Source organism: Phialemonium atrogriseum (assembly GCF_030411735.1).
Source record: "Phialemonium atrogriseum strain 8032-3 unplaced genomic scaffold QBC33scaffold_15, whole genome shotgun sequence".
NCBI lineage: Eukaryota > Fungi > Ascomycota > Sordariomycetes > Cephalothecales > Cephalothecaceae > Phialemonium > Phialemonium atrogriseum.
Genome location: NW_026848152.1, coordinates 633,479 through 655,264, shown reverse-complemented (window position 1 = coordinate 655,264; position 21,786 = coordinate 633,479). Strand labels below are relative to the sequence as shown.

General features: G+C 58.0%; 8 protein-coding genes across 8 annotated transcripts; 4 read left to right on the top strand and 4 right to left on the bottom strand.

Annotated features, from left to right (window-relative positions):
• Positions 1-629: 629 nt before the first annotated feature.
• QBC33DRAFT_588774 (putative alkaline phosphatase) lies at positions 630-2,918 on the top strand. Its single transcript, XM_060431555.1, has 4 exons — positions 630-1,170; positions 1,236-1,352; positions 1,433-1,717; positions 1,791-2,918. Exons 1-4 carry the CDS (start codon positions 864-866, stop codon positions 2,582-2,584), a joined length of 1,503 nt encoding a protein of 500 aa, XP_060282790.1. The 5' UTR covers positions 630-863; the 3' UTR covers positions 2,585-2,918.
• Positions 2,732-4,595, bottom strand: QBC33DRAFT_473898 (acyl-CoA dehydrogenase/oxidase). The gene is made up of 2 exons (XM_060425220.1): positions 3,424-4,595; positions 2,732-3,335 (listed from the first exon to the last, which is right to left on the bottom strand). Exons 1-2 carry the CDS (start codon positions 4,548-4,550, stop codon positions 3,164-3,166), a joined length of 1,299 nt encoding a protein of 432 aa, XP_060282789.1. The 5' UTR covers positions 4,551-4,595; the 3' UTR covers positions 2,732-3,163.
• A 668-nt stretch (positions 4,596-5,263) lies between these two features.
• Positions 5,264-9,026, bottom strand: QBC33DRAFT_559888 (esterase-like activity of phytase-domain-containing protein; the record flags this gene model as incomplete). Its single annotated transcript, XM_060430009.1, has 7 exons — positions 5,264-5,425; positions 5,487-5,533; positions 5,614-5,830; positions 7,272-7,348; positions 7,412-7,654; positions 7,763-8,247; positions 8,320-9,026. The coding sequence occupies 7 exons, from the start codon at positions 9,024-9,026 to the stop codon at positions 5,264-5,266; spliced, it is 1,938 nt and encodes a 645-aa protein (XP_060282788.1).
• Positions 9,027-9,969: 943 nt separating this feature from the next.
• QBC33DRAFT_105115 (uncharacterized protein) lies at positions 9,970-11,518 on the top strand. The gene is made up of 2 exons (XM_060421875.1): positions 9,970-10,772; positions 10,844-11,518. Exons 1-2 carry the CDS (start codon positions 10,147-10,149, stop codon positions 11,436-11,438), a joined length of 1,221 nt encoding a protein of 406 aa, XP_060282787.1. The 5' UTR covers positions 9,970-10,146; the 3' UTR covers positions 11,439-11,518.
• An 814-nt stretch (positions 11,519-12,332) lies between these two features.
• On the bottom strand, positions 12,333-14,905 carry QBC33DRAFT_620417 (fungal-specific transcription factor domain-containing protein). Its single transcript, XM_060432766.1, has 4 exons — positions 14,328-14,905; positions 13,677-14,205; positions 12,787-13,522; positions 12,333-12,715 (listed from the first exon to the last, which is right to left on the bottom strand). Exons 1-4 carry the CDS (start codon positions 14,680-14,682, stop codon positions 12,707-12,709), a joined length of 1,629 nt encoding a protein of 542 aa, XP_060282786.1. The 5' UTR covers positions 14,683-14,905; the 3' UTR covers positions 12,333-12,706.
• Positions 14,906-15,535: 630 nt separating this feature from the next.
• Positions 15,536-17,493, top strand: QBC33DRAFT_105090 (MFS general substrate transporter). Its single transcript, XM_060421874.1, has 3 exons — positions 15,536-15,825; positions 15,923-16,740; positions 16,809-17,493. The coding sequence occupies exons 1-3, from the start codon at positions 15,655-15,657 to the stop codon at positions 17,398-17,400; spliced, it is 1,581 nt and encodes a 526-aa protein (XP_060282785.1). The 5' UTR covers positions 15,536-15,654; the 3' UTR covers positions 17,401-17,493.
• A 92-nt stretch (positions 17,494-17,585) lies between these two features.
• QBC33DRAFT_452812 (salicylate 1-monooxygenase sala) lies at positions 17,586-19,075 on the bottom strand (the record flags this gene model as incomplete). Its single annotated transcript, XM_060424657.1, has 3 exons — positions 17,586-18,002; positions 18,100-18,306; positions 18,377-19,075. The coding sequence occupies 3 exons, from the start codon at positions 19,073-19,075 to the stop codon at positions 17,586-17,588; spliced, it is 1,323 nt and encodes a 440-aa protein (XP_060282784.1).
• Positions 19,076-19,657: 582 nt separating this feature from the next.
• QBC33DRAFT_541480 (glutathione S-transferase) lies at positions 19,658-21,385 on the top strand. Its single transcript, XM_060428167.1, has 2 exons — positions 19,658-19,975; positions 20,055-21,385. Exons 1-2 carry the CDS (start codon positions 19,777-19,779, stop codon positions 20,972-20,974), a joined length of 1,119 nt encoding a protein of 372 aa, XP_060282783.1. The 5' UTR covers positions 19,658-19,776; the 3' UTR covers positions 20,975-21,385.
• Positions 21,386-21,786: the final 401 nt, after the last annotated feature.

The window sequence follows — 21,786 nt, the reverse complement described above, 5'->3', positions numbered from 1 at the left end:
AAAGGATAGGAGAACGCCAACATCCTCGGGTTTATTCCGGAATTCCCAACTTCGGTTTTACCAGCCCCTGATATTGATGATCCGGCCCGACCTGCTACGGGTTTCGTTATTTGAGGTCTTTGTTCGTTAGGATATGTGCTCCGCTCTAATCCACTTGTTTTAATGCAAAGTTCTTCGGGACAATGTTTGGAAAAAATAATCATTCTTACCAGGGACGCATGCGCGGCTGGATCGGGACAATCCTTCCCAGCCGATTATAGACGCATTTTAGCAAACACAGCGAGCTTCCTGGAATGTAGAAGCACGTTGATTGCATCCTAGCGACGATTGGCGCATCGCAGCAAGGAAAAGCGTTGGCCAAGGACGGCCAAGGTGGCCAAGATGGCCAAGACTAAGTAGTCTTCCCTTGAGCCCCTGCTCCTGGTGTGGGCAGTTCCCAAGTGGGGCATACGATCCCATTATCAACACCACGCCTTCCCTCTGCCAGCCTCGCATTCCACCACGCTCGTGGTGAGGCTCCTCCGACATGGAGCACGTGGCCGGAATACTTCGTGGACATTCTACGACACCGATACCCGCTATCGGTCCCAATTTCCCGGGATGCCCCTCAGTTCCAGCAGAATGGCCCGCTGAAGGAAGACTATCGACCCGGTGCTGCATGCAGCGTGACTCTGGCCAGTCTGGCGGATGCGGAGGTGTTGAGGATCGGCGTACTTATACCTTGTAATGCCTCCCACCATGTGGCAAGAGGTTTGATTCTGATTCTGGGTACCGTCAACCTCCTTCTCCTGCAAACCCCGGTCAAGGCATCTCCTCTTTCAGCAGTACTTGACTCGTGACTCGAGCAATACCGTCTCGTCGAAATGCGCTCCAACGCTGGCATCCTCGCCGTCGGCGGCCTGCTCGCCCACTCGGCCCTGGCTGCTCCCTCGGCCAAGAACTTCATCTACATCGTCCCGGATGGATTCGGCCAGGCCTCGCAGACCATGGCCCGAGACTACGTCTCGCTGATTCAGAACGGCGGGAACCCCAAGGCCCCCGTCAGCATCCAGCTCGCCGCGGACAAGATGGTCATTGGCAATGTCCGTACCCAGGCAAGCGATAGCCTGATCACCGACTCGGCCGCCTCCGCCACCGCATTCGGCTGTGGAGTGAAGACTTACAACAATGGTGCGCACCTGCAAGAACGTGTTGTGTGCGCAACTCTCGGGAAACAAGCTAACCTACCGCACTAGCCATCGCTGTCGACCCAAACGGTGAGCCCGTCGGGTCCATCCTCGAGGCCGCCAAGCTGAACGGCATGCGCACCGGCTTGGTTGTCACCAGCACCATCAATCACGCAACTCCGGCGTGTATGTTCTTGTTCTTTCCAAGAGACCACCCCTTAGCCCAAGACAAGACAGCAGATACTGACGTATCCGGGCTTACCCAGGCTACATCGCCCACGTGGCCAACCGCAACTCGTACGAGAAGATCGCCGAGCACGAGATCGGCTACGGCCACCCGATGGGCCCCTCGGCCGACATCCTCATGGGCGGCGGCCGCTGCTACTTCAAGCCCAAGTCGGACCCCGGGTCGTGTCGCCGCGACGACGTCGACCTGCTCTCCTTCGCCGAGGAGCACGGCTACTACGTCATGCAGAACCGGTCCGCCTTCGACACCCTCAAGGGTGGCAAGGGTGACATCCCGCTGCCCTTCCTCGGCCTGTTCAACGACGGTATGTCTCTCTTGCTGTTGAATCCTTCTCCGAACCCCTGCTTATTTCCTTTCCTCCCTCTCCCCTCGCGCAGACCAGATGATGTACGAGATCGACCGCTCCCGCCAGCCCGAAGCAGAGCCCTCGCTCCTAGAGATGGTCCAGACGGCCTTGACGGCGCTCGACCGGGCCACGAGCTGCAAGAAGAAGGGCTACTTCCTGATGATCGAGGCGTCGCGCATCGACCACGCGGGCCATGCCTCTGACCCGGCGGCGCACCTCTTCGACACCATCATGTACAACGACGTCATGGGCTTCGCGCGCGAGTGGATCGACGCCCACCCGGACACCATGCTGATGAGCGCCGCCGACCACGAGTGCGGCGGCCTGACCCTGCACGGCTTCAACCCGCTGCCGCTCGGCCGCGCCTCCGCCTCCACCGAGGCCCTGGCGAAGCTGTTCGGCGAGTTCAAGGGCTCCGACGCCGAGCGCCGCGCCTACTTCGTCGGGGAGATCTTGCCGGCGTACGGGCTCGAGGGCGCCAGCGATGCAGAGGTCAATACCCTGCTGGCGGCGCGCAACCTCGGCACCGAGATGGGGAACCTGCTGGCCAGCCGGGCGGGCGTACACTTTAGCACGGGCGACCACACGGCCAGCGATGTCACGCTGTTTGGGTACGGGGCTGGTGAGAATGGGAGGGCTATCAGGTCTGACATGGCCGGGAACTGGGATAACACCCAGCTGCCTGGGTACATTGAGAGGGTGCTCGGAGTCAAGATGTCCGACGCCACTGCCGCCCTGCGCGCAAACGGGACGTCGTGGGTTGGGAAGCGGGATCTGAATGCTCGGTCTGATGACCACATCCACGGCCATGGCCATTCCCATTAAAGGGGCTGGAAATGGGGTGTTTGTGGAGCATTGATGGAGTTGGACAGGGTAAGAGATGTGTGTAGAAGAGGATTTGAAAAGGGATCGCGTCTGCGTATCCCATAATGTTAATGGCATAAGAAACGCAGTGTCTACTTGGCTCAGTAACGTGGGATGGTTTCTCATTTGTAACTCTGCAGCCTTTTATTGACTTGTCTTTCTCTTGCTCTTCTAGATTTTTATTCATATAGCGTCTCCTTGCCTTGCTGTCCGTAGATTTGCTAGAGTCACACTCTAATATCATACTCGAAGTCAGGCAAGATGATCTCATGCGACTCGCAAGGGAATCGTCAGTGAAGCTCAATCTAGTCAGAGACTGATTCTTGCAAGAAGAAGTTTATGACATGAGGACCCAGGAGACTATGACCAACTTAGCGGCTACGCACCATAGGCAAGTTGGTTCTATTTTCCAAAATCGACGCTGTAGCATGTCGAATATTTGTTTCATTTTATATAGTCCTTTGGACAGGTCGCTCGTCCGGCCGCCAACGGGCTGCCTTCAGTTATGAAGCTCACACTTTCTCCAAGGAAAGTGCCGATTCATTGCTTCTCGGACGGGCCATATGTCGCCGCCCACGCATCGTAGGTCGGCGACAACATAAGCTGCTGCATGTGACGTCTCCGAACTCCAACATTGCCACCATCGAAGATGGGCAACACCATAGCAGTGTTCAGAAGTTCGGCGAAAGGCTGGCTCAGGTCATAAGCCGTGCTATCATGTCCACGTTAGCGTGTCTCGCCATACGGGGGGTCGTATCTCCTTCCCTGGCTGTGGCATCGGGAGGTGAATTCGAACTTACATTCCTACCGCATTGATGGCATCCGTGCAGGCCTTAACGGCCGCGTCGCTGCAGTAGATCTTGGCGGCCAAGGCAAACTCCCGACGCGCGTCGTAGTCGCCGGGGCCATTCTCCATGGCGTGGGCGGCCTTCCACGTCAGGGCCCGTGACGCCTCAGCCTGAATCTTGACGCCCGATAGCAGGTCGGCAAACGCCTGGCGCTCCAGCAGCGGCACCGCGCCGTTGCGCGAGTCCCGCTTGGCGAAGGCCAGCGCAGCATCGAAGGCCGCCCGCATGAGACCGACACCCATGGCGCCAACGAGGACCGCGCTGACATCGAATGACCCGAAGGCAACCTGGGCGCCCTGCCCTGGAGGGCAGAGCACATTCTTGGCTGGCACGCGGACGTTGGTGTATCGCACGTGGGGTCCCGAGACCGACGTGTGCCCCGGAGTCGAGATGTGGCGCAGGACCTCAAAGGCGCCCGCACCGTTGCGGTCGAGGTCGGCACGGGTTACCAGGAGGATCATGACATGGTCTCTGGGGTCGCCATCGGGATTCGGGGTCTCGTCCGTAACGTCACGACAGACAACGCAGGCCAGGTCACATCCCTTGAAATCCCAGCCCGCGCAATTGGTCGCCCACATCTTCTCGCCGTTGATGACCCACTCGTTGCCGTCGCGGCGCGCCGTGGTCTGGAAGCCGGGCGCACCCTTCTCCAGGGCGTTGGCGACTCCGCCGGGCTCACTGAACACCAGCGAGGCCAGCGGGGCGCCCTCGCCGCTAAGGAAGGGCGCGAGGAACTCGGCGTGCTCAGGCCTGCCCGCTATGTTCAGCGGGGTCAGGCCTAGGCCGGTCGCGAAGATGGTGAGAGCCGCGGATGGTTCGACGGCATAACACTCCTCCACCATGATGGCCGCCTCGACAAGGCTCCCACCGCCGCCGCCGTGAGCGGGCGAGATCTGGCCCTTGATCAGGCCGCCCTTGACTGCCGCAGAATAGGCCGTCTGGGTGGCTTGGAACCGCTCGTGGTGCTGCTCATGCTTGAGGTACTCGGAGCGGGCAGGCTTGAGGACATGCTGGGCAAAGCTGGCGGCGGCAGCGCGGGTGGAAGCCTCGGTCGGGCCAAGATGAAAGTCTACAGGCATGTTGTGAGGGCGTGAGGGGTGTGTGGGAGTGAAGTGATAAGCTGCATTCAACTGGATGCAGAGAAAGCAAAGCACAAAATGAGCAACTGAAGTTACCTGGAGATTTGACATTTTCCTGCGGACCCCGCTACTTAGCCTAATACGGTCGGTTTACCATCTAATATTCTAATCCATGATCAGTCTGTTTGTCAGCGTTGCATGTCGCCAGGGGGTCTGAGCCAGGTGCTGGAGCTAACAGCATTTCACTTGCACACCCCAAGCACACCTACTACACAGGGCTGCACCAGCCCTTCCACAAGGGGCGCAATATTCAATGACGAGATTCGTCTTTTAGATTGGGCTGTTTTATGTTTCTTGTTGCATCTTTTACCCTTCTGGAAGGATGCTGAACGGGTGGGGTGCGACACACCCCTTTTCCCACTTCCACTCTCTATATGATATATGAGGAAGCCTCCTTGGCGAACGGTGTGGGCGAATCAAGGGATCTTGGTAGCAATTGCAGCAGGATTTGATACGGGATTTTCAGCTGCTCGACTGACAGACTTCGAAGGCTGTGGATACGTTTTTGGAAACATTGGGGGTTGTTCCCATCGTAATGTAATCGGTCGAGAGAAAAACAAAATAGTAGTTCATATTTGCGTTTGACAGTGTCGGAGCTAGGTACCTTGAGAGTCAAAAAACTAAAACTCTCCTTCCCTTCCACATACATGCCATTACCACGGCTTGTAGACGTAACAAAGCGGTGTCCCTCCAACGGTATCCATGGTCTGCTCGATTGTCACGTTTCGGCTGATCGGCTCAAAGGCCTTGGAGTCCGTGAGCTTGGCTTCCGCGCTCGGGGGCCGGTTGTACATGGTATTCGTGCCCGAGATGGTCTGCGTTTAGCGATGGTCAGCAAAAAAACGAATGATGCAAAGCTGGAATTAATGACCTCACCTGTCTGTTCTCCCGGTCGAGCCCCCATCCCCAGTACGGGAAGACTCCTATTCGGGGGACGAATATGTCAGCGCAAGTAGGCAAGGCGGAGGCTCAGTTCAAGACTGGAGGGAGGGGAGCAACGTACCGCTGTATCCGCACAAGTCATGGAGATCTTGGTCGAGGACCCAGTTGTAGTGCCGATGCCAGAGCAGGAAAGTGGCCGAGTTGTGGACGAAGGGAGTTTGGTAGTAGTGCAACATCCCGTAGTCGGCCAGGGTGACAACTTGGTACAAAATGAAGCAGGTGTGGCGCACCTTGTTCCGATAGTCGGGGTGAATGCAGGCCAACCCAGACTCCGCATCCTAGTTGGGTGATCGGCAGAGGCACATGGTGACGGTGATGGTGTTGCTGCTGCTGCCGATGGTGATGGTAGTTGTCTGGGTGCCTCGACCTTTTTGGTCGTAAATGAGGTCAAACTTCGAAGACTGCGAATAATATAGAGCTTGTGCCTGGGGACAGGGGCAGTTGGCTATTCGGGCAGGGCGACAGCGATGGCTAGCCAAATGCCCCTGCCCTAACAGTTAAATGCCCCTGCCTGAATAGCTGAATGCCCCTGCTTGAATACCAAATTGCCGCTGCCCAAATAGCTAAGAGCCCGCCCCTGCCCGCGGAGACGACCTCATAATATACCTCTAGCCAGTCTTTGTTTTCCTGCTTTAGGCTATCCTCATGAAGACGCCGCAAACGCCGCGCCCGCGGACCCCATCAATCAACAGAGGCTCTGGTTGACTTCTGGATATCCATAATTAGTATTTGTTCACTGCACGTCTAACCTAGACATGACGAGAAGAGCCATAAAGATAGCTGAGATTGAAATCTTTTCAGAACGGGCGGCTGTAACAGAAAGAAGCAGCCATTGTTGTGCCAAAAGTTGCCCACTTCCAGCGTCCTCAGCAGGAACACCATTAAGTTTGATCTGGAGTTGTTCACCTCCATGGCCGAGGCTAGTGAAACCGTTGGGTTCGACCTGGGACTTCGGATCTCCATCTCGCCTACAATGCCTATCATCAAAGATCAGCATCAACATTGGACTTGCCTCAACTGCGATACCACAGCTCCCCGCTACTCGCTACTACTCCAGGATAAAGCAACGAGAACTTTAATTTATATTTGAAAATATATATATTTGAAGGGGTCCAGGTAGGTATCCGGATCTGCGCAACTCCATGTGACCCCTCTTTGGACCTCCCCCTGACCCCTGAACCTGTGGCAGCAAGACTAAGTGAGCAGAGGCTATATACACCAGGTATACAAGGCATGTATGTACGTCTCCTCGTCTTTGAGAGTAGCATTAGTTCCAATGGGCCGCTTTGCCGCGTCATGTTTCCCTAGTCTTACCACCGGATTACCTTCGTCCAGCCTTGGCTGCAGCGTCTAGGTTGTGCTTGGCTCCGGAGGCCCGACTTACTAGCCGACCTGCTGCTTTGGTGCCAATGGGACCGGTGAGATTGTAAATATTGAAGCCTGTCAGCAGACACACAATCGAGTCAGAGGCAATGTTGCCTATGCCGGCGCATCGACATTCCTTTTGTCTTTATAGCTCTTCTCGTCATGTCTAGGTTGGACGTCCAGTTATAAATACTAATTATTGATATCTAGAAGTTAACCAGAGCCTTTGTTCTAGAATCCAACGCTGAATCTGCCAGTATTATCTAGCCCATCGTAACACGTCTGCTTCCCCTATTCACCGCCACACACGCCCTCCTATCCAACTAAGGGCTCTGCACCCTTCGGCAACGTAACCCTAAACACCAGCATCTGGTTATCCAGGCTGAAGCCAGACTCATCCTGATACGGCAACAAGCCACCGTTCATATACCCTGTCAAACATCGTCAGCTTCTCACTGCCTCGTACCGAAATCGCGTCTCAGAAATGAACTCACCATCCTGGGTAATAAAGTCGTTATCCGACGACGCAAACAGGAAATACTCCTTGCCGCCGCCGCTGCCATCCTCCTCGTCGTCACTGACGGGGACGAGCGCCAATCCCTCCCACTTCTCGTTCAGCAGGCCCTCGTCCTGTTCCCCGCCGTTATGCAAGCCAAACTTGCCCAGCTGCGAGTTGACGTTGAAGTCCAGCCAGGAGCAGTAGGTCACGGGCGTGATCTCGTCCTTGAGCACGCCACCTACAGGATCACATGACCCCACCAGTCAGCAAAGCGCACCTACAAACAACGCCGGGGGGAAAGACTAAAGAAGAAGAAAAAGCAGTCAACCCAAGCCCGCATACGCACCTGCACTCGCAACCGCATCCCCAACCCCATCATACTTCCCCGCAACATCCGTCGCGCCCGCGACATCAAACACATCGACGCGCCTATACCTCGACAGCGCATCGTCCATGCCCCTCCCGGCGCCCGAGTCGCGCGGCAGCACCAGGAACTGCGTCCCGCCGGCGTGGTGCAGCTCCGACTGCGCCGCCACGCGGTCCTTGCCGGCCGCGTTGACGAACGTGGGGAGGGGCACCACCCACTCTCCCGTGTACGTTGGCGCCTCCTCGTTGGAGAGAGAGTACGCCAGCAGGCGGACGTGGCGCCGCGTCGGGGCCGAGGCGCCGCCCTCCTGCTCGGCCGCCGACTGCAGGAGCACGTAGAGCGTCTTGCCGTCCGCAGAGGCGGTCAGGCCCTCGAAGCCCTGGTTGTTCTGCCGGCCCAGGGTGGGGTCCCCTGGGGTGGGAAGCTTGGCTGGGTCGTAGCGGGGGGGACTGTTGGCCGAGAAGCTGGGAGGGGGGGGGGGAGTTTAGTACCGAGGCGTTGCGCACGTGGATTATATGAATTACTGCGAAACTTACCTGACAGTGTCGTTGCGGCGCGGCAGGATGGCCTCGGGCGGCGCAATGGCGTGGACCATCTTGCCGCTGCTGTCGAACCGGTACACGTACGGGCCGTACTCGTCGCTGATCCAGAAGCCGCCGCCGCGGGCGAGGACCAGGCCCTCTGGGTCGAGGCAGACACGCCTGCCGCCTGCACCGGGACCGCCGAAGCCGTCGCCGGGATACGTGGCCGCCGGCAGGACGGGGAAGCCCGGGTAGGTGGCGCCGCCGGCGAAATCCGGGTCGAGGCCGGTGGTGGGCGTGCCGTCGGGGCCGGTCAGCAGGATGGTGTCGAGGTACTCGAACTCGACGTTGGGCTGGGCGGGCTTGGACAGCGACGCCGGCACGGGGGTCAGGCGGACCGTGTACTTGTGGATGCGGGGCTGGTAGTTGAGCGTACCCTCGGTGTTCCAGCCGCGGTCGGGCAAGCCGTACAGGATGCCCTCGTAGGAGCTGCCGCACTTGCTGCGCTCCCACGACTCGATGGCAATGCTGGAGCCGATGCTGATGGTGTCGCCGTACTTGTCGCGCGCGCTGCCCGGGACGAAGCCGTAGCCCGACAGGCCGTCGTAGATATACCTCTTGCCATTGCAGGTCGTGGTATTGACAGCCCGGGGGACGCAGGTGCTCGCCACGGCTGCTGAGACGACGCTCAGAGCAGCAAGGCCAGTCCTGAACAAGACCATTGTCGCGAATAAGGGTGGGCCTGTGGTCGAGTGGTCGTGTGGTCCTGATCCAGCTGCGGATCCTGTCAGGAGACACAAACGCAGGGTGGGATGGTGCCCTTTTTAAGCAGCCATGTGGGTGCAACCAAGCCTGGCGAGAATGGCCATTGTTGTCTGTAATTTACCCAACATCCATTCTGCAGCTCCCGGTATCGCTGGTCTTACAAGGACCCTGAGATAATATATTGTATTACATGTACGTTATCCATCAATTCAGTTGCCGTGTGCTCCGTAGACCTGGTCGGATGTCGGACAGGAAGAGGCACGTGGTGTTCATCATTGGTGGAGGACGCTGGCGTCATCCATGCCAAGAAATAAATAGTATTCCAACCCCCCTGTAGAAGGGTTTCCAGCTCCATTTTGGGAGGTTGCAATGATGCAATAACCCCATAGCTGCAGCCCCAGATGGCCAGGTCGCCCGCATTTAGGGCCAAACTTGCAGCAAATCCTTTGGGGTTCAATCAGGTACAGACCAAAGGGCTGAACCAGGTACGCAAGAAGGAGACCACTGTCTGACCGGACACTGACACGTGCTGTGCCTTGATGGTTTGTGGGACCGAAGGACTGGCATTAACATTGCGAGAATATTTTGAAAGACCATCGCAAAATTCCCTCATGCGCCGCCGCGCTGAATCCTGCCATTGCGATCGGGAAGTTGACTTCAACTTGCGAGCCAGCTGCTGGAGTAGGGGTTGGCCATCTTATGCCTGGGCAATCATCCCATAGAATGGCTGTGAATCGGCATTCGAACTCCTCCGAGGGGGCCTTCGAAGACTTGGTACGAAGTGATGGAAATGGGGGCTTTGGGAGCTGATGAGGAGACAGGGGATATTATGATACGATAACATGGAAGAGCTCTTGTAATGGCGGAATACTCCGCAGCCACATTCAGGAGCAGTTACGTAATGACAATCAACAAGTCAGGGGCTAATCAAAGTCGCGTATCCTCCATGTAAGACGCGTCTCTACCATTTCCTCCGTTTCCTTCAATTTTGATTAGAGTTTCCCGCTCAATTCTGCCTGAAACACCAGTACCAAAGACTTCTATCCCAGGAAAGAACACAGCCAGCCAATCCTAGCCATGCCACCCAAACGCTCTAGCCCCGGCGCTGCAGATGAGGACGGCCCGAGCAAGAAGGTCGCATCCGATGCAGCCAAGGCCAGCCAGGCAAAAAGTAAGCGCTGGGCGGCCGTGTCCGGGTCCCGCAACGCCGATGACGGGTACAAGCAGGCGATTAAGGACCCGGCCGTCGCCTACGCCTACATCTGCCTTTGCAGTCCTCCGTGGGGTGATGACGATGACGAGGACGACGACGAGGATGAGGAAGAGGAAGAGGGCGACGACGAGGATGAGGAAGAGGACGACGAGGACGACGAGGACGGCAGCGCCAAGCCTCGCGTCAAATGCAACGGCGGGAAGTCCTGCCTGTGCAGCAAGCCCGCCGCGGAGAACCCGGACCATGCCTTGATCCTATCGTTGGCGGGATCCCGCAAGCATCTAACCCTGCACGACCTTGCGAACCTGCGGTGCCCGGACTTGTTCGACATGTACACCTTCAACGACCACCACGGGTACGGCGTGCTGGAGGTAGTGCAGAACCTGTTCCTCGACTTTTTCGAGGCCGAGTCGGACTGGCGCGAGCAGTGGGCCGTGTGCGAGGCCATGGTTTTCTTCCTGCTCACCCGTGCCGCAGACCCGATGATGATGTGGGTTTTCCGATCGATCTTCCTGTTTAATTGACGATCTATTGCTGACGCCGTGTCGCGCATTGGCACAGGATCGAGGGTGACACCGTTGATGGCACGGTCCGTCTCGTCGGCCGTACCTTCCTATCAATGCTTGCCCGGCTCGAGCGCCAGAAAATGCTCAAGGAAGACTCCGAGGTCAAGAACCTCGGCCTCATAATGGCTCTATATATCAAGCTCGCCAGCGATGTGCGCGAGTTCAGCGTCCTAGAGGACGAGGACGAGGAGACACTCCGCGGCAGGAAGTCGACGAAGGGCGGCAGGGCGGCGTTCCGGTTCGTACCCGACCGGTTCAACGACTACATCGTCGCCTACGCGAACAAGTACGCCATTGCGCTGAAGGGACTCGACGATATCGACGAGCTGGCGGCGGACTGCGACGGCACCGTCGGGTTGCCCATCGCGGCGGAGGGCGTCGACCCCTGGGATCTGGCCGGGGCTCTGCAGAAGTACAAGCGCAACTACGGCGGCACGCCTCGATCAGGGAGCGGGATCGGAGGCGATAGCCTGGACATCACGGCCTGGAGCAGTGCCGAGCGCAAGTCCCACAGCTTCAATGGGAAGGACCCGCTGGGGAAGAAAGAGATTGATGCCCTCAAGCAGGGGATGGTCCTGCAAATCCGCTAGTTTCGGGACTGCACACTGCCGTGTAAGATCTAGTTTGTGTCATCTAATTGTAATAACTCGGGAGGGACATGGAAGGGTTTAGACTGTCGACATTATCTTGCGGGCAGAGGCTGGCTCAGGAACCCTCATGCCGTAATCTTCTAGGAGTTGGAAGTTCGTTCATAAATCAAAATGGCCGGAAACGTGGTGAGCGACAGCTGCCTCGTCCCCCTCGAATACCTCGCAGACAGGGCATTTTGAGATTCCCGGTTCATCCTGGGGCGGGGGACTTCCCCCACCCTCACTCGCACCCGCCGGGTCGTCTCCATCCCCGGAAGCGACTTCCCCGGCAGCCCGTCCCGTCCCCCTCCCCCTCCCCCGACCGCCCCGCCTCGCCGGTTTCACATACGCATCCAAGCCGACCTCCCTCGTCGGCACGAGCAGCGCTTCTTCCTGCTGCTGTAGCGGAGACTCCCCAGCCGCCGCCACACCCGCCCCGGCAGCAGCGACAGACTGGACCCTCCCGACGCGCCCGTCAGCAAGGCGCACCTTGATGCCGCGCGGGTGGTCGCCGCGGGTCAGGACGTCACGCACGACGCCGGCGACGGTCCGCCCCGTCGGCTGGTCCGCCTTGAGGACGATGTCGACGCGGGCGCCGGGGCGGACGTCGCGCGTGGTTGGGACCGCTGGACGGCGATTCATGAACTGCGGTTTTGATTTGGGGGTTTTTATGAGGTTGGTAGCTGGAGGATTATGTGGCTTTTGGAGAAGTTTTGTCCAAGTTTTGGTTTTAGGTTTTATTTTCACGACGCACGGGCCCTCTCGGCTGAGATATTTTTGATGAATTAACTGACCGAATTTAACTAATAAACCTCCTTATCAAGTCCTTTCTCCAAATCCCAAGCTGCACATGCCTGCTTTGAAACCGGCTACATCATTACTTACGATAGGGCCGAGACATTTGCATGCTAATACCCTTACACAGGAATTCATGGCTCTATGCGGAGTATCTTTCCAGGTTCCCCGTGAATATCCATTCGCAATATCTGCACAGCTGGCGTCGTTGGATAACTGGACAGACATGATACACACCTCACTTAGACTAAGCCCTACGTCACTGCTACCTTGTCCTTCCAAGCCATGGACCCTTGAAATGTGTGGGGAGGAGCAAAATATGAGGGCCAAGTTGATCAAAAATTCGACGATATAAAATTAAATCTGCCAACCAGAACATCCAGACACCAAATGGAACGCCCAGAATCGCTGCCGCTCAAGAATCCCACAGTCTCTCAGCTCCACTGCCAAACACCCAAACTCAAATAACCAGGCAATCCAAATGCATAGCCCACAACTCCCTCAACCCACTAACCCTCCCAAAATCGCTCTCCCCCACCGTCCTCGCATCCCTAACCGCCCACATCCTCCTCAGCATCCCCACGGCAGTGAAGATGTACCCCCACGGACACACCCTCCACACGGCCAGCAGGCGGCCCAGCAGCCACGCCCGCGTCGCGGGGTCGCGGGTCTCGGCGGCGGCCACAAAGGTCGGCCACGACGTGGCCTTGAAGTGCGCGTCCCCGGGCCCCACGCGGCCCAGGTGGCCCAGTACGTCGGCCACCAGCTCGTCGATCGATACGCCCCCCGACGCCCGCGCCGACGGCACCGCCTGCAGGATGTACAGGCACGCCGCCGACCTGTGCGCCGACGCCACGTGCTCGCGGCTGCTGCTGCTGCTGCTGCTGGCGGCCCCGGCGTCTGTGTCGGTGGTGCCGGGGTTTGGCTTGGGCTTGGGGCTGCCGTCCATGCCTCCCTTCTGGTGGTGGTGGCCGAGCTTTACCGCCCAAGCGTGGGTGTCGAGGGTGAGGGCCTCGTTAAGGAGAGCCAGGGCCGACGCGGTGGCCTCGGCGAGCAGGGCCGGGTCGGGGTTGCCGAGCACGGACACGGAGAGCTGCGAGGTGGCGAGGATGATCTTGAGGAGCGCCGTCGGGCAGCAGAGGTAGCTGTACGGCTCGGTCCGCTCCAGGATCGGGAACAGGTCAAGGACCTGGTGCGTGATGCTGGCCGTCAGCCATGCCGGCGAGAGGGTTGACCCGAGGATGTGGTATCTGTGTGTGTGTGTGTGATGGGGTTAGTTTAACACGGGTAGTTAGTTGGCCGGGATGGTGGATTCCACAAGTCTTTATGTATCTACCTATCTACGTCCCTCATCGGGGAGAGTGGAGGAGGGGGGGTTATCTTCTAAAGATCAGCAAAACTCACATGAGACAGTCTGAGATGACGACATCGAATAGCAGCCCGTTGGCCATCTGGCTTCCCGATCTCTGAACCTGGCCGAGGAGGGCCATCAGCCTGCCGGCGCCGCGCAGGTGAGGTTGCCACCCGCCATTGCCGACGTCGATCAGCTCGAAATTGATGAAAAACAGGATGGCCGCGAGGATCACCTCCCTGTTGCCGTCATCGGGCTGCGCCAGCGCCGTCCGCAGCGAGCAGATGGCCCGGTGCTTCGCGGCGAGGGCATTGGTCAGGGCCGTCTTGGAGAGCTGGTCGACGGGGCCCTCGGAATTGGTGACAATCCCCAGGCGGTGGTTGGTGTCGGAGGCGACTAGTAGGTGAGGTTGCGCTATCGTAAGTGCTGTGCGATGCAGCGTGTTGAAGAGGTGGAGTGCAGAGGTCGCCACCAGAATATGCAGGAGGAAGGGGTGTTCGAGAGCTAGTGGGATCAGTTGGCGAAACGGGTTGCTTCCCGGGTGGTCATGGGAGATTAGGTCTTTGCACACCCGATTCTCGACTGCCGTTGCGGGGAGGGAAAAACAAAAAAAAAAAAGGCATTAGCCCTTGACCGAGGTCGAGAGTTGTGGGGAGTGTGGGGTCGGGGATCGTTGGATCGTGGAATTGTTGTGTTTGACTCACAATGCTCCATGTAGAGACGAGTTACGTCGTCCACATGACCGAATCGCGACTCTCGGACCGAGATGGGTAGGGCAGCGTTGGTGCCTGACGCTATCAATGACCCTGCCGCTGTGTGACCGGCGGGTTGAGAGACAGCACCAGCAGCACCAGCAGCACCAGCACCCGCCTCGTTAGACCTCTGTCTCGGCCTCTTGGCCTTTGCAGAAGCTCCCTCAACCCAGGTCAGGATCCGGCCGTAGCCCGGGCAGTCGAGGCCAGAGGCCGTGCACTTGTTGCATCCCGGCTTGGATCGATCGCATCGCAGTCGCCGACGGGAACAGTTATGGCACGAGACAGCGACTTTTCTGCCGTGCATATGATGTCTTGTGGGGGGCCGAGACTGTGAATGTGGGCTGTAGTCAGGAGTCGAGAGCTGCAAGAGAGGTGTCCGACAAGGCGGAACGGGGTGGAACGCAGGCTGGAACGGAACTATAAGACTAAAAATTATGTCGGGTCATGGGTCGGGGCGGCAGTAGTAGGGAGGCCCAGTCTCAATCGGGAAATCCAAAAACATGTCCTGCGTCCGATCTAGGCCTTCGGAGTATTTGTGGTCATGAGTCCCTGGGCCGGGAGTGTCATTTGGCCATGCGTAGTGGCAGGGCAAAAAGTCTAGGCGCGCCCGCCGTTACACCGCACCGCACCGCAATCCACCGCATTGACGAACTGCTCACTAGCTCACCGCTCTGTAAAGCTGGAGCTGCAAACCCCGTAACTCATCCGTGACGGCGACTGCAGGTGCCAATGCCGATGCCGCGAGAGCGAGCGCAAGATGGCCACGACTACCCAGTCGAAATGATGACGGGGTGATGGTGATTCCACTCAATTCTGACGTTCACGATAGTGGCACTCTCACCGACCATGGCTGGTCGGTCTTGGAATATTAATATTCTTGCCGGAATAGGAAATCGGAGCGCAATCCATGCAGCAGCATTGCCAGCATTGGTAGCATGGCAGCAGAGGGCAGCGCAGACAATCGAATCGAGTCTCCAGTCTCCAGTCTCCAGTCTCCAGTCTCCAGTCTCCAGTCTCCAATCTCCGGGCTTACACATGTCTCAGCTTCCCGTTGCTGTTCGTGGGTCAAACTACTACGTACACACGAAGGGTCTAGACGGATGAATGATGCGGACTAGTTCCGGGGCCGTTGTGGTCGCGGCCTTGCTATAAAGGGTGACGGTAGAACAGCTTGCAAAACAGGATGAACCACTCGAGCTGAGCCATCTCACCATCCCCTTACCCCTTGTCAGCAAGCCTGAGTGACCTGCCCGGACAAGTTTCTGTCACCAAGCCAATGTCTCAGCCAGTAGGCGAGAAGCAACCATCCGTGGACATCGTCTCTGTCGAGACGGCACCCATCCAGGCTGATGTCGAGAAGCTAGGGAGAGCCCGTCCGGCCATCTTCCCCTCTGCCCTCTCCGAGGTTGCTTTCTGTTTCTCAGTCATGCAATCCGCCCTCATGTCGGTACGTGTTTGACTTTCCTTCCCTCCTCTTTCCCTCCCTCGTTGTTTCCTCCCCCTTTCTCTGTCCCAGCCCTGACATCAAGACCTCGATCTCACAGGACTACCTCATCTCGGGCTTCTCCACCGTCCTCCCAGCCCTCTCCCTCTCCCTAGACATCCCCCCCGAGTCCCGCACCTGGCCGTCCAGCGTGCTCTCCCTCGTCGCGGGGGCCCTCCTCCTCCCGGTGGGGAGGCTGACAGACATGTACGGCGCCTACATAGTCTTCAACGTGGGCTTTGTGTGGTTCGCGCTCTGGAGCCTGGCGGCGGGCTTCACGACGAGCTCGACCGCCCTCATCGTCTGCCGCGCCATGGAGGGCGTCGGCGCGTCCTGCATCCTGCCGTGCGGCATCACCCTGATGGGCACCGTGTACCGGCCGGGTCCGCGGAAGAACCTCGTGTTCGCAATCTACGGCGCCACATGCCCCATCGGCTTCTTTCTCGGCATGTTCGTGGGCGGCATGTCGGAGCAGTGGCTCAGTTGGCGCTGGTACTTCTGGCTCGGCGCCTTGATCAGCGCCCTCAGCTGCATCACCTCGCTGGTTAGCATCCCCATCGACTGGGCCGAGGCGAGGGCGAGGAAGCTGCGGATGGATTGGTGGGGGACCTGCACGACTGTACCCGGCCTGCTGTTGGCGGTGTATGCCATCACGGACAGTAATAATGCCCCCAATGGCTGGGCAAACCCTCGGATATGGGCCACCTTTGCCGTCGGAGTCCTCTTCCTTGCAGCGGCTGTCTACGTCGAGGGCTGGGTGGCAGAGATGCCCCTTTTGCCTGCGGATATCTTCAAGGTCAGACACATGAGTCGGATGATTCTTTGTTTGTTTGTGATATATGGCGTGTTCGGCATCTACCTATTCTACGCCAACTTCTAGTAAGTCCAGTCCAGCCTCTATCTCCCCCAGGCTATCGAACTCGAGCTGACATGGTGCCTCCCTATAGTCTCGAGCTGGTCCTTGGGCTGTCACCGTTGAGAACAGCGCTATGGTTCGCTCCATGGGCCGTTGGCGGCCTGATCCTTGCCTCGACGAGCGGGTTCATCATGCATCTGGTCCCCGGCAAGCTCCTCCTCATCTTCTGCGGCGTCTGCAAGCTCGTCGCCGTCCTCCTCTTCGCCCTCATGCCCAAGAACCCCAACTACTGGGCCTGGGTGTTCCCCGCCATGGTGGCCGAGACGGCCTGCGTCGACGTCATCTACACCGTCAGCAATGTCTTCATCACGACGAACTTGCCGAGCCACAGGCAGGGGCTGGCGGGTTCCCTGATCAGCTGCACGCTATTCCTCGGCATCTGCGTGTTCTTGGGCATTGCCGACCTCGGCGTCGGGAGTACTGGCCACCTGGGCCTGGCGGGGAGCTACAAGGTCGCCTTCTGGATCGGTGTCGGCTTCGCTGCCGCTGCGTTGATTATGCTTGCCACGATCGACCTTGGGGAGGCGAAGAGCGATTTGACGGCGGACGAGAAAATGGGGCTGTCAAGTACCAGCGAGGTTAATATGAGCGATGTGGCTAGTGAATCACCTGGTATTCTGTAATTACCTACTTATTAGATAAAGTTTGTTGGGATCGGTCATGGCAACTGGGAGCTAGGGGTTATATCTAGGACAGGGGTAAGGGGTAAGGGGGTCAGAATCATGACAGCGTAAAACAACCAGGCCACGAAGTTATTTCTAAGTCTAAATTCATCAGGCTCAAACCATTAGCGAAACTCAAAAGTTTTCTAGAGGTCCACACCCAGCCGCTTTCTCAAATCCTGCCGCGCCTCTTCAATCTGCTTCTCCATATCAACCCCCCAGATATACTCCTGCCTCTCCTGCATATCCTTATGGATGGCATCAAAGTCCCTCCCCAGCTCCCGCCACTCATACACATCGGCAGCCCTCCTGCTGCTCCGAACCAGCCACTGGTCCCTCTCGCGGCGGATGGCGTCGTAGGCCGCAAACACGGCCTCGAGGTCGTCGGGGCCCTTGACGGCGTCGTCGGCGAGCAGCGACGCGAGCACCGCCACGTCCTCGATGCAGAACCCAGCCCCGGCCCCGTGGTGCGGCGTGCTCGCGTGGGCCGAGTCGCCCACGAGGCACACGCGGCCCTTGTAGAACGTTGAGAGCGGGTTGTCCACGAGGTCGAAGAGGCCCCACTGCGCAGGTCGTCAGCCTAACTAAGCCCAACGCATACACCCAGCTCGCTCGCCTTGATGTCAACTTGTAGTGGGTTCTATGGTGGTCACAACTTACCCGGTCCTGCTTCTCCTCCGTCATCCCTATCAGCTTCATGACGTTGGGCCCGAAGCCCTCAAAGTCGGCCAACGCCTCTTCACGGGTGGCCGGCAGTGTCAGGTTCACGTCGCTGGGCCATTCCTTCTTGTCCGTGACGAACGCGACCATGTTCAGCGTCGCCCCGTGGTTGACCGGGAAAGTTAAGACATGGCGGTCCTGTCCCATCTGTTCAAAAACGTGTGAGTTGATGCACCGCACACACCCGGGCAAACACAAAGGGGGTGGGGAAACTCACCCACAGGGCGCAATTCTCCGCCTTCTCGGACCCCAGCGCCTCGACGGCGTCCTTCATGGGGATCAACCCGCGGTACGCATACTTGTAGCTATACCCGCACTTGGCACCCGGCTTGTCCTCCCCGCCGACCACAATCTCCCTCGTCCGCGACTTGACGCCATCGCACCCCAGCACCGCATCCGCCTCGGCGACGGACCCGTCCAAGAACCGGATGAGCATCTTCCCCGACCCCTCCCGATCATCCACCACGTCCCTCAACCGCTTCCCAAACCGCGCCACCCCATCCGGCAGCAGCCCGACCATCCCATCCATGAACCTCGCCCGATGCGCCGCCCTCGCCGGCGGCGCCGCGCCCTCTCCCTCCTCGCCGACGACGGCGAACAGGGCGTCCAGCTCCGGCGCCGGCGTGCCCGCCGTGCCGTCGAGGACGTCGAACCACGTGCGCCTCTTGTCCGGCCAGGCGTTGAAGGTGGACACGCGCTCGAGCGCGTCCAGGAGGCGCGGGTCGCAGTGGCCCAGGGCGCGCGCCGCGCCCGGGTGGACGCCGACGCCCGCGCCGATCTCCCCGAACGCGCCCGCCTGCTCGTAGACGGTGCAGCGGATGTTGCGGCCCGTCAGCGCGATGGCCAGGATCACGCCCGTTATGCCGCCGCCGATGATGGCGAGGTCGAAGGGTTTCTGGGGTGGGGGGTTCGTCATCTTGGAGGAGGGGGGGAAAAGGGGGGGGGGTGTTGGTTGGTGATATATGGATGGAGGGTTTTGAGTCTGCCAACCCGTATATATAGCTTGGCTTTCGCCAGCATGCAGATGAGGGGTCAGAATTATCGCCGAAAGGTAAATCTAAACTGCCGAAAGGATCACCCCAAACCCCAGCTTCTACTGCGCAGTAGCTAGCTCGTAGTGTTGCCGATTCCCGGTAGTTGCCGCACTGTTGTATTGGGGGTTTGTTGTCGCGGGAATAGCGGGTGATTCTCACGTTTGCCCCTTAATCGTATACGTGGAAAACCTTTGCTGAGTCGCAGCTTAGTCTTGAATAATAGTTAGGTTCCATCCTGTGTACAGGTCTCAGAATCATTCCTAGGTGCCACTACTTTTATGCCGATTAATTATAATTATTCGGCTTTTCGCCCGTGCCTCCTGTGCTCCCGATGGGATGCGGAGATCATGGCCGGCTACTGCAGGAAACCACCTCCGCACTTTTGGAAATAACGGGCCCCGGGCTTAGCGTGAGACTACTACAGGGTTATTAGTGCAGCTTGCTTGTAGTAGTGTATCCGTACACGGGCAGTCATCGACTCTCCAGTGCGGCAGTTGGCCAATAATCATCCGATGCCCGCTCAAGCTTCAACTAATTATCTATCGTTTCATTCATTATCTCCGACTGACATACTTCCAACAAGATGTCCGCTCCTTCTGATAATATTGCTTCCAAAGTCAAGCTCGGGGACAGGGACCCCGGGTCGACAGCTGACGTCACCATCAGCAGCGATGCCACAGCTGCTACCGAGCGTACGCCCGGAACTGACGAGCCATGGCACGGCAAGGTAGCTCCCGGTGGTGTATTCTCTCCCGAGAAGGATCGATACCACCTGTATATCGGTGTGTCTCCTCATGCGGCCCGCTCCTCTCGGGCAAGGTGAGTAGTGAGTACCTGCTATTTACGCTAACATAATCAAAGGCCTTTTCTGCCCCTTTGCCCACCGTGCCAATATCGCACGGCACCTGAAGGGATTACAAACCATCATCCCCGTCACTGTGGTCAAGCCATATCCGAAGGGTGACGAGAAGGGCTGGCCGGGATGGCAGTTTCCCTCGTCGGATTCCGAGTACCCCGGCGCCAACCCGGACCCCTTATTTAACTCCAAGTTCCTGCACGAGATCTACTTCCGTGCCGACCCTGACTACAAGGGGCGATACTCCGTCCCGGTCCTGTGGGACAAGAAGACCAACACCATCGTCAACAACGAGTCGGCCGAGCTGCTACGCAACCTGCAAACCGGTTTCGACACGCTCCTCCCCGACGCCGACGCCGCCCTGACCCTGTACCCGGCGCACCTGCGCGCCCGCATCGACGAGATCGCCGAGTGGATGCAGCGCGACCTCAACATGGGCGTGTACAAGGCCGGCTTCGCCAAGACGCAGGAGGGCTACGATGGCGCCGTCCCCGCCGTCTTCGCCGCGCTCAACAAGCTGGAGAAGCTGATCCGGCACAACGGCGGGCCGTTCGTCCTGGGCGCGGAGCTGACGGAGCTCGACGTGCGCGCCTACGCCACCGCCGTGAGGTTCGATGCCGTCTACGTGCAGCACTTCAAGTGCAACCTCGGCACCGTCCGCCACGACTACCCGCAGGTCAACAACTGGCTGAAGAACCTGTACTGGAACGTCGAGGGGTTCCGGGCCACGACCGACTTTCGGCATATCAAGGAGAACTACACCAAGTCGCACTATGATATCAACCCGTTGGCGATCACGCCGATGGGTCCGTGGCCGGATGTCGAGGAGGGGTATGAGCCGGATGTGAGCAGGGTGCCGGTCGGGGGGGTCAAAATGTCGAGGGTTGTCGAGCTTGAGAAACAGCTGCCCCCTCATAATTTGTAGTCTGTCATTTTGTTTACCTAGGAGGATAGAAGACATAGGAAACTTGCGGCTACAGCAAGCATATCTCATCTCGGGAGGTGTGAATTTTAATATCGTGCCAAAAGACCTACTCACGCTAGTGGGTTGTGAGAATAGGGGGTGCAGAAACAAAGTTGTTGTTAGGATGAGATGTGGTCCCAACAAGAGAAACGGGGAATATTGAAACGTCATATTCATTACCATCCAAAGTGAGGTCAGACTGAGAAATTGGAGTAACAGACCAGAGGACGGGGTTGAAGGCTCTTCAAGAAGAGCAAGAGAGCAATACGCCCTGGGACATGTAATACCATGGGCGTGGGTGACCAGGTCACCAGTTGAGATGGAAGTAGGCGAGCTAGGTTTAATGACTCTGTCAAGCAGAAGACTACAGGGATTGACTCATTCGCAATGAACTCACATCTCACTTATCTTGCCGAACTACTTCATCTATAAATTGAATCACAAGTCGAGCAAAGTAAACTCATCTAATTAATTATCAAATGCTTCTTACCTGATTCTCATTCAATTATCTTCTGCTCCTTCTGAATTCCTCCAGGATTCTTCCATAGCGTTTCTGCAGTATATAAGCTATCAAGCCTCCCTGTCGACCACCACTCCCATCGGATGAGGTTCTTCTCTCCCAGATGCTCTCTAGTATAAAAACTACTTATTACTCCTTTCCCTTCTATGGGAGGCATCCGCTCTTTCTCTTGGAGGATAGCAGTAAAGTTTGCCAAGGTGGGACCAACAGTGAGACCCAAGCTCAGGCAGATCCGAGAGGCCCTAGTATCTGA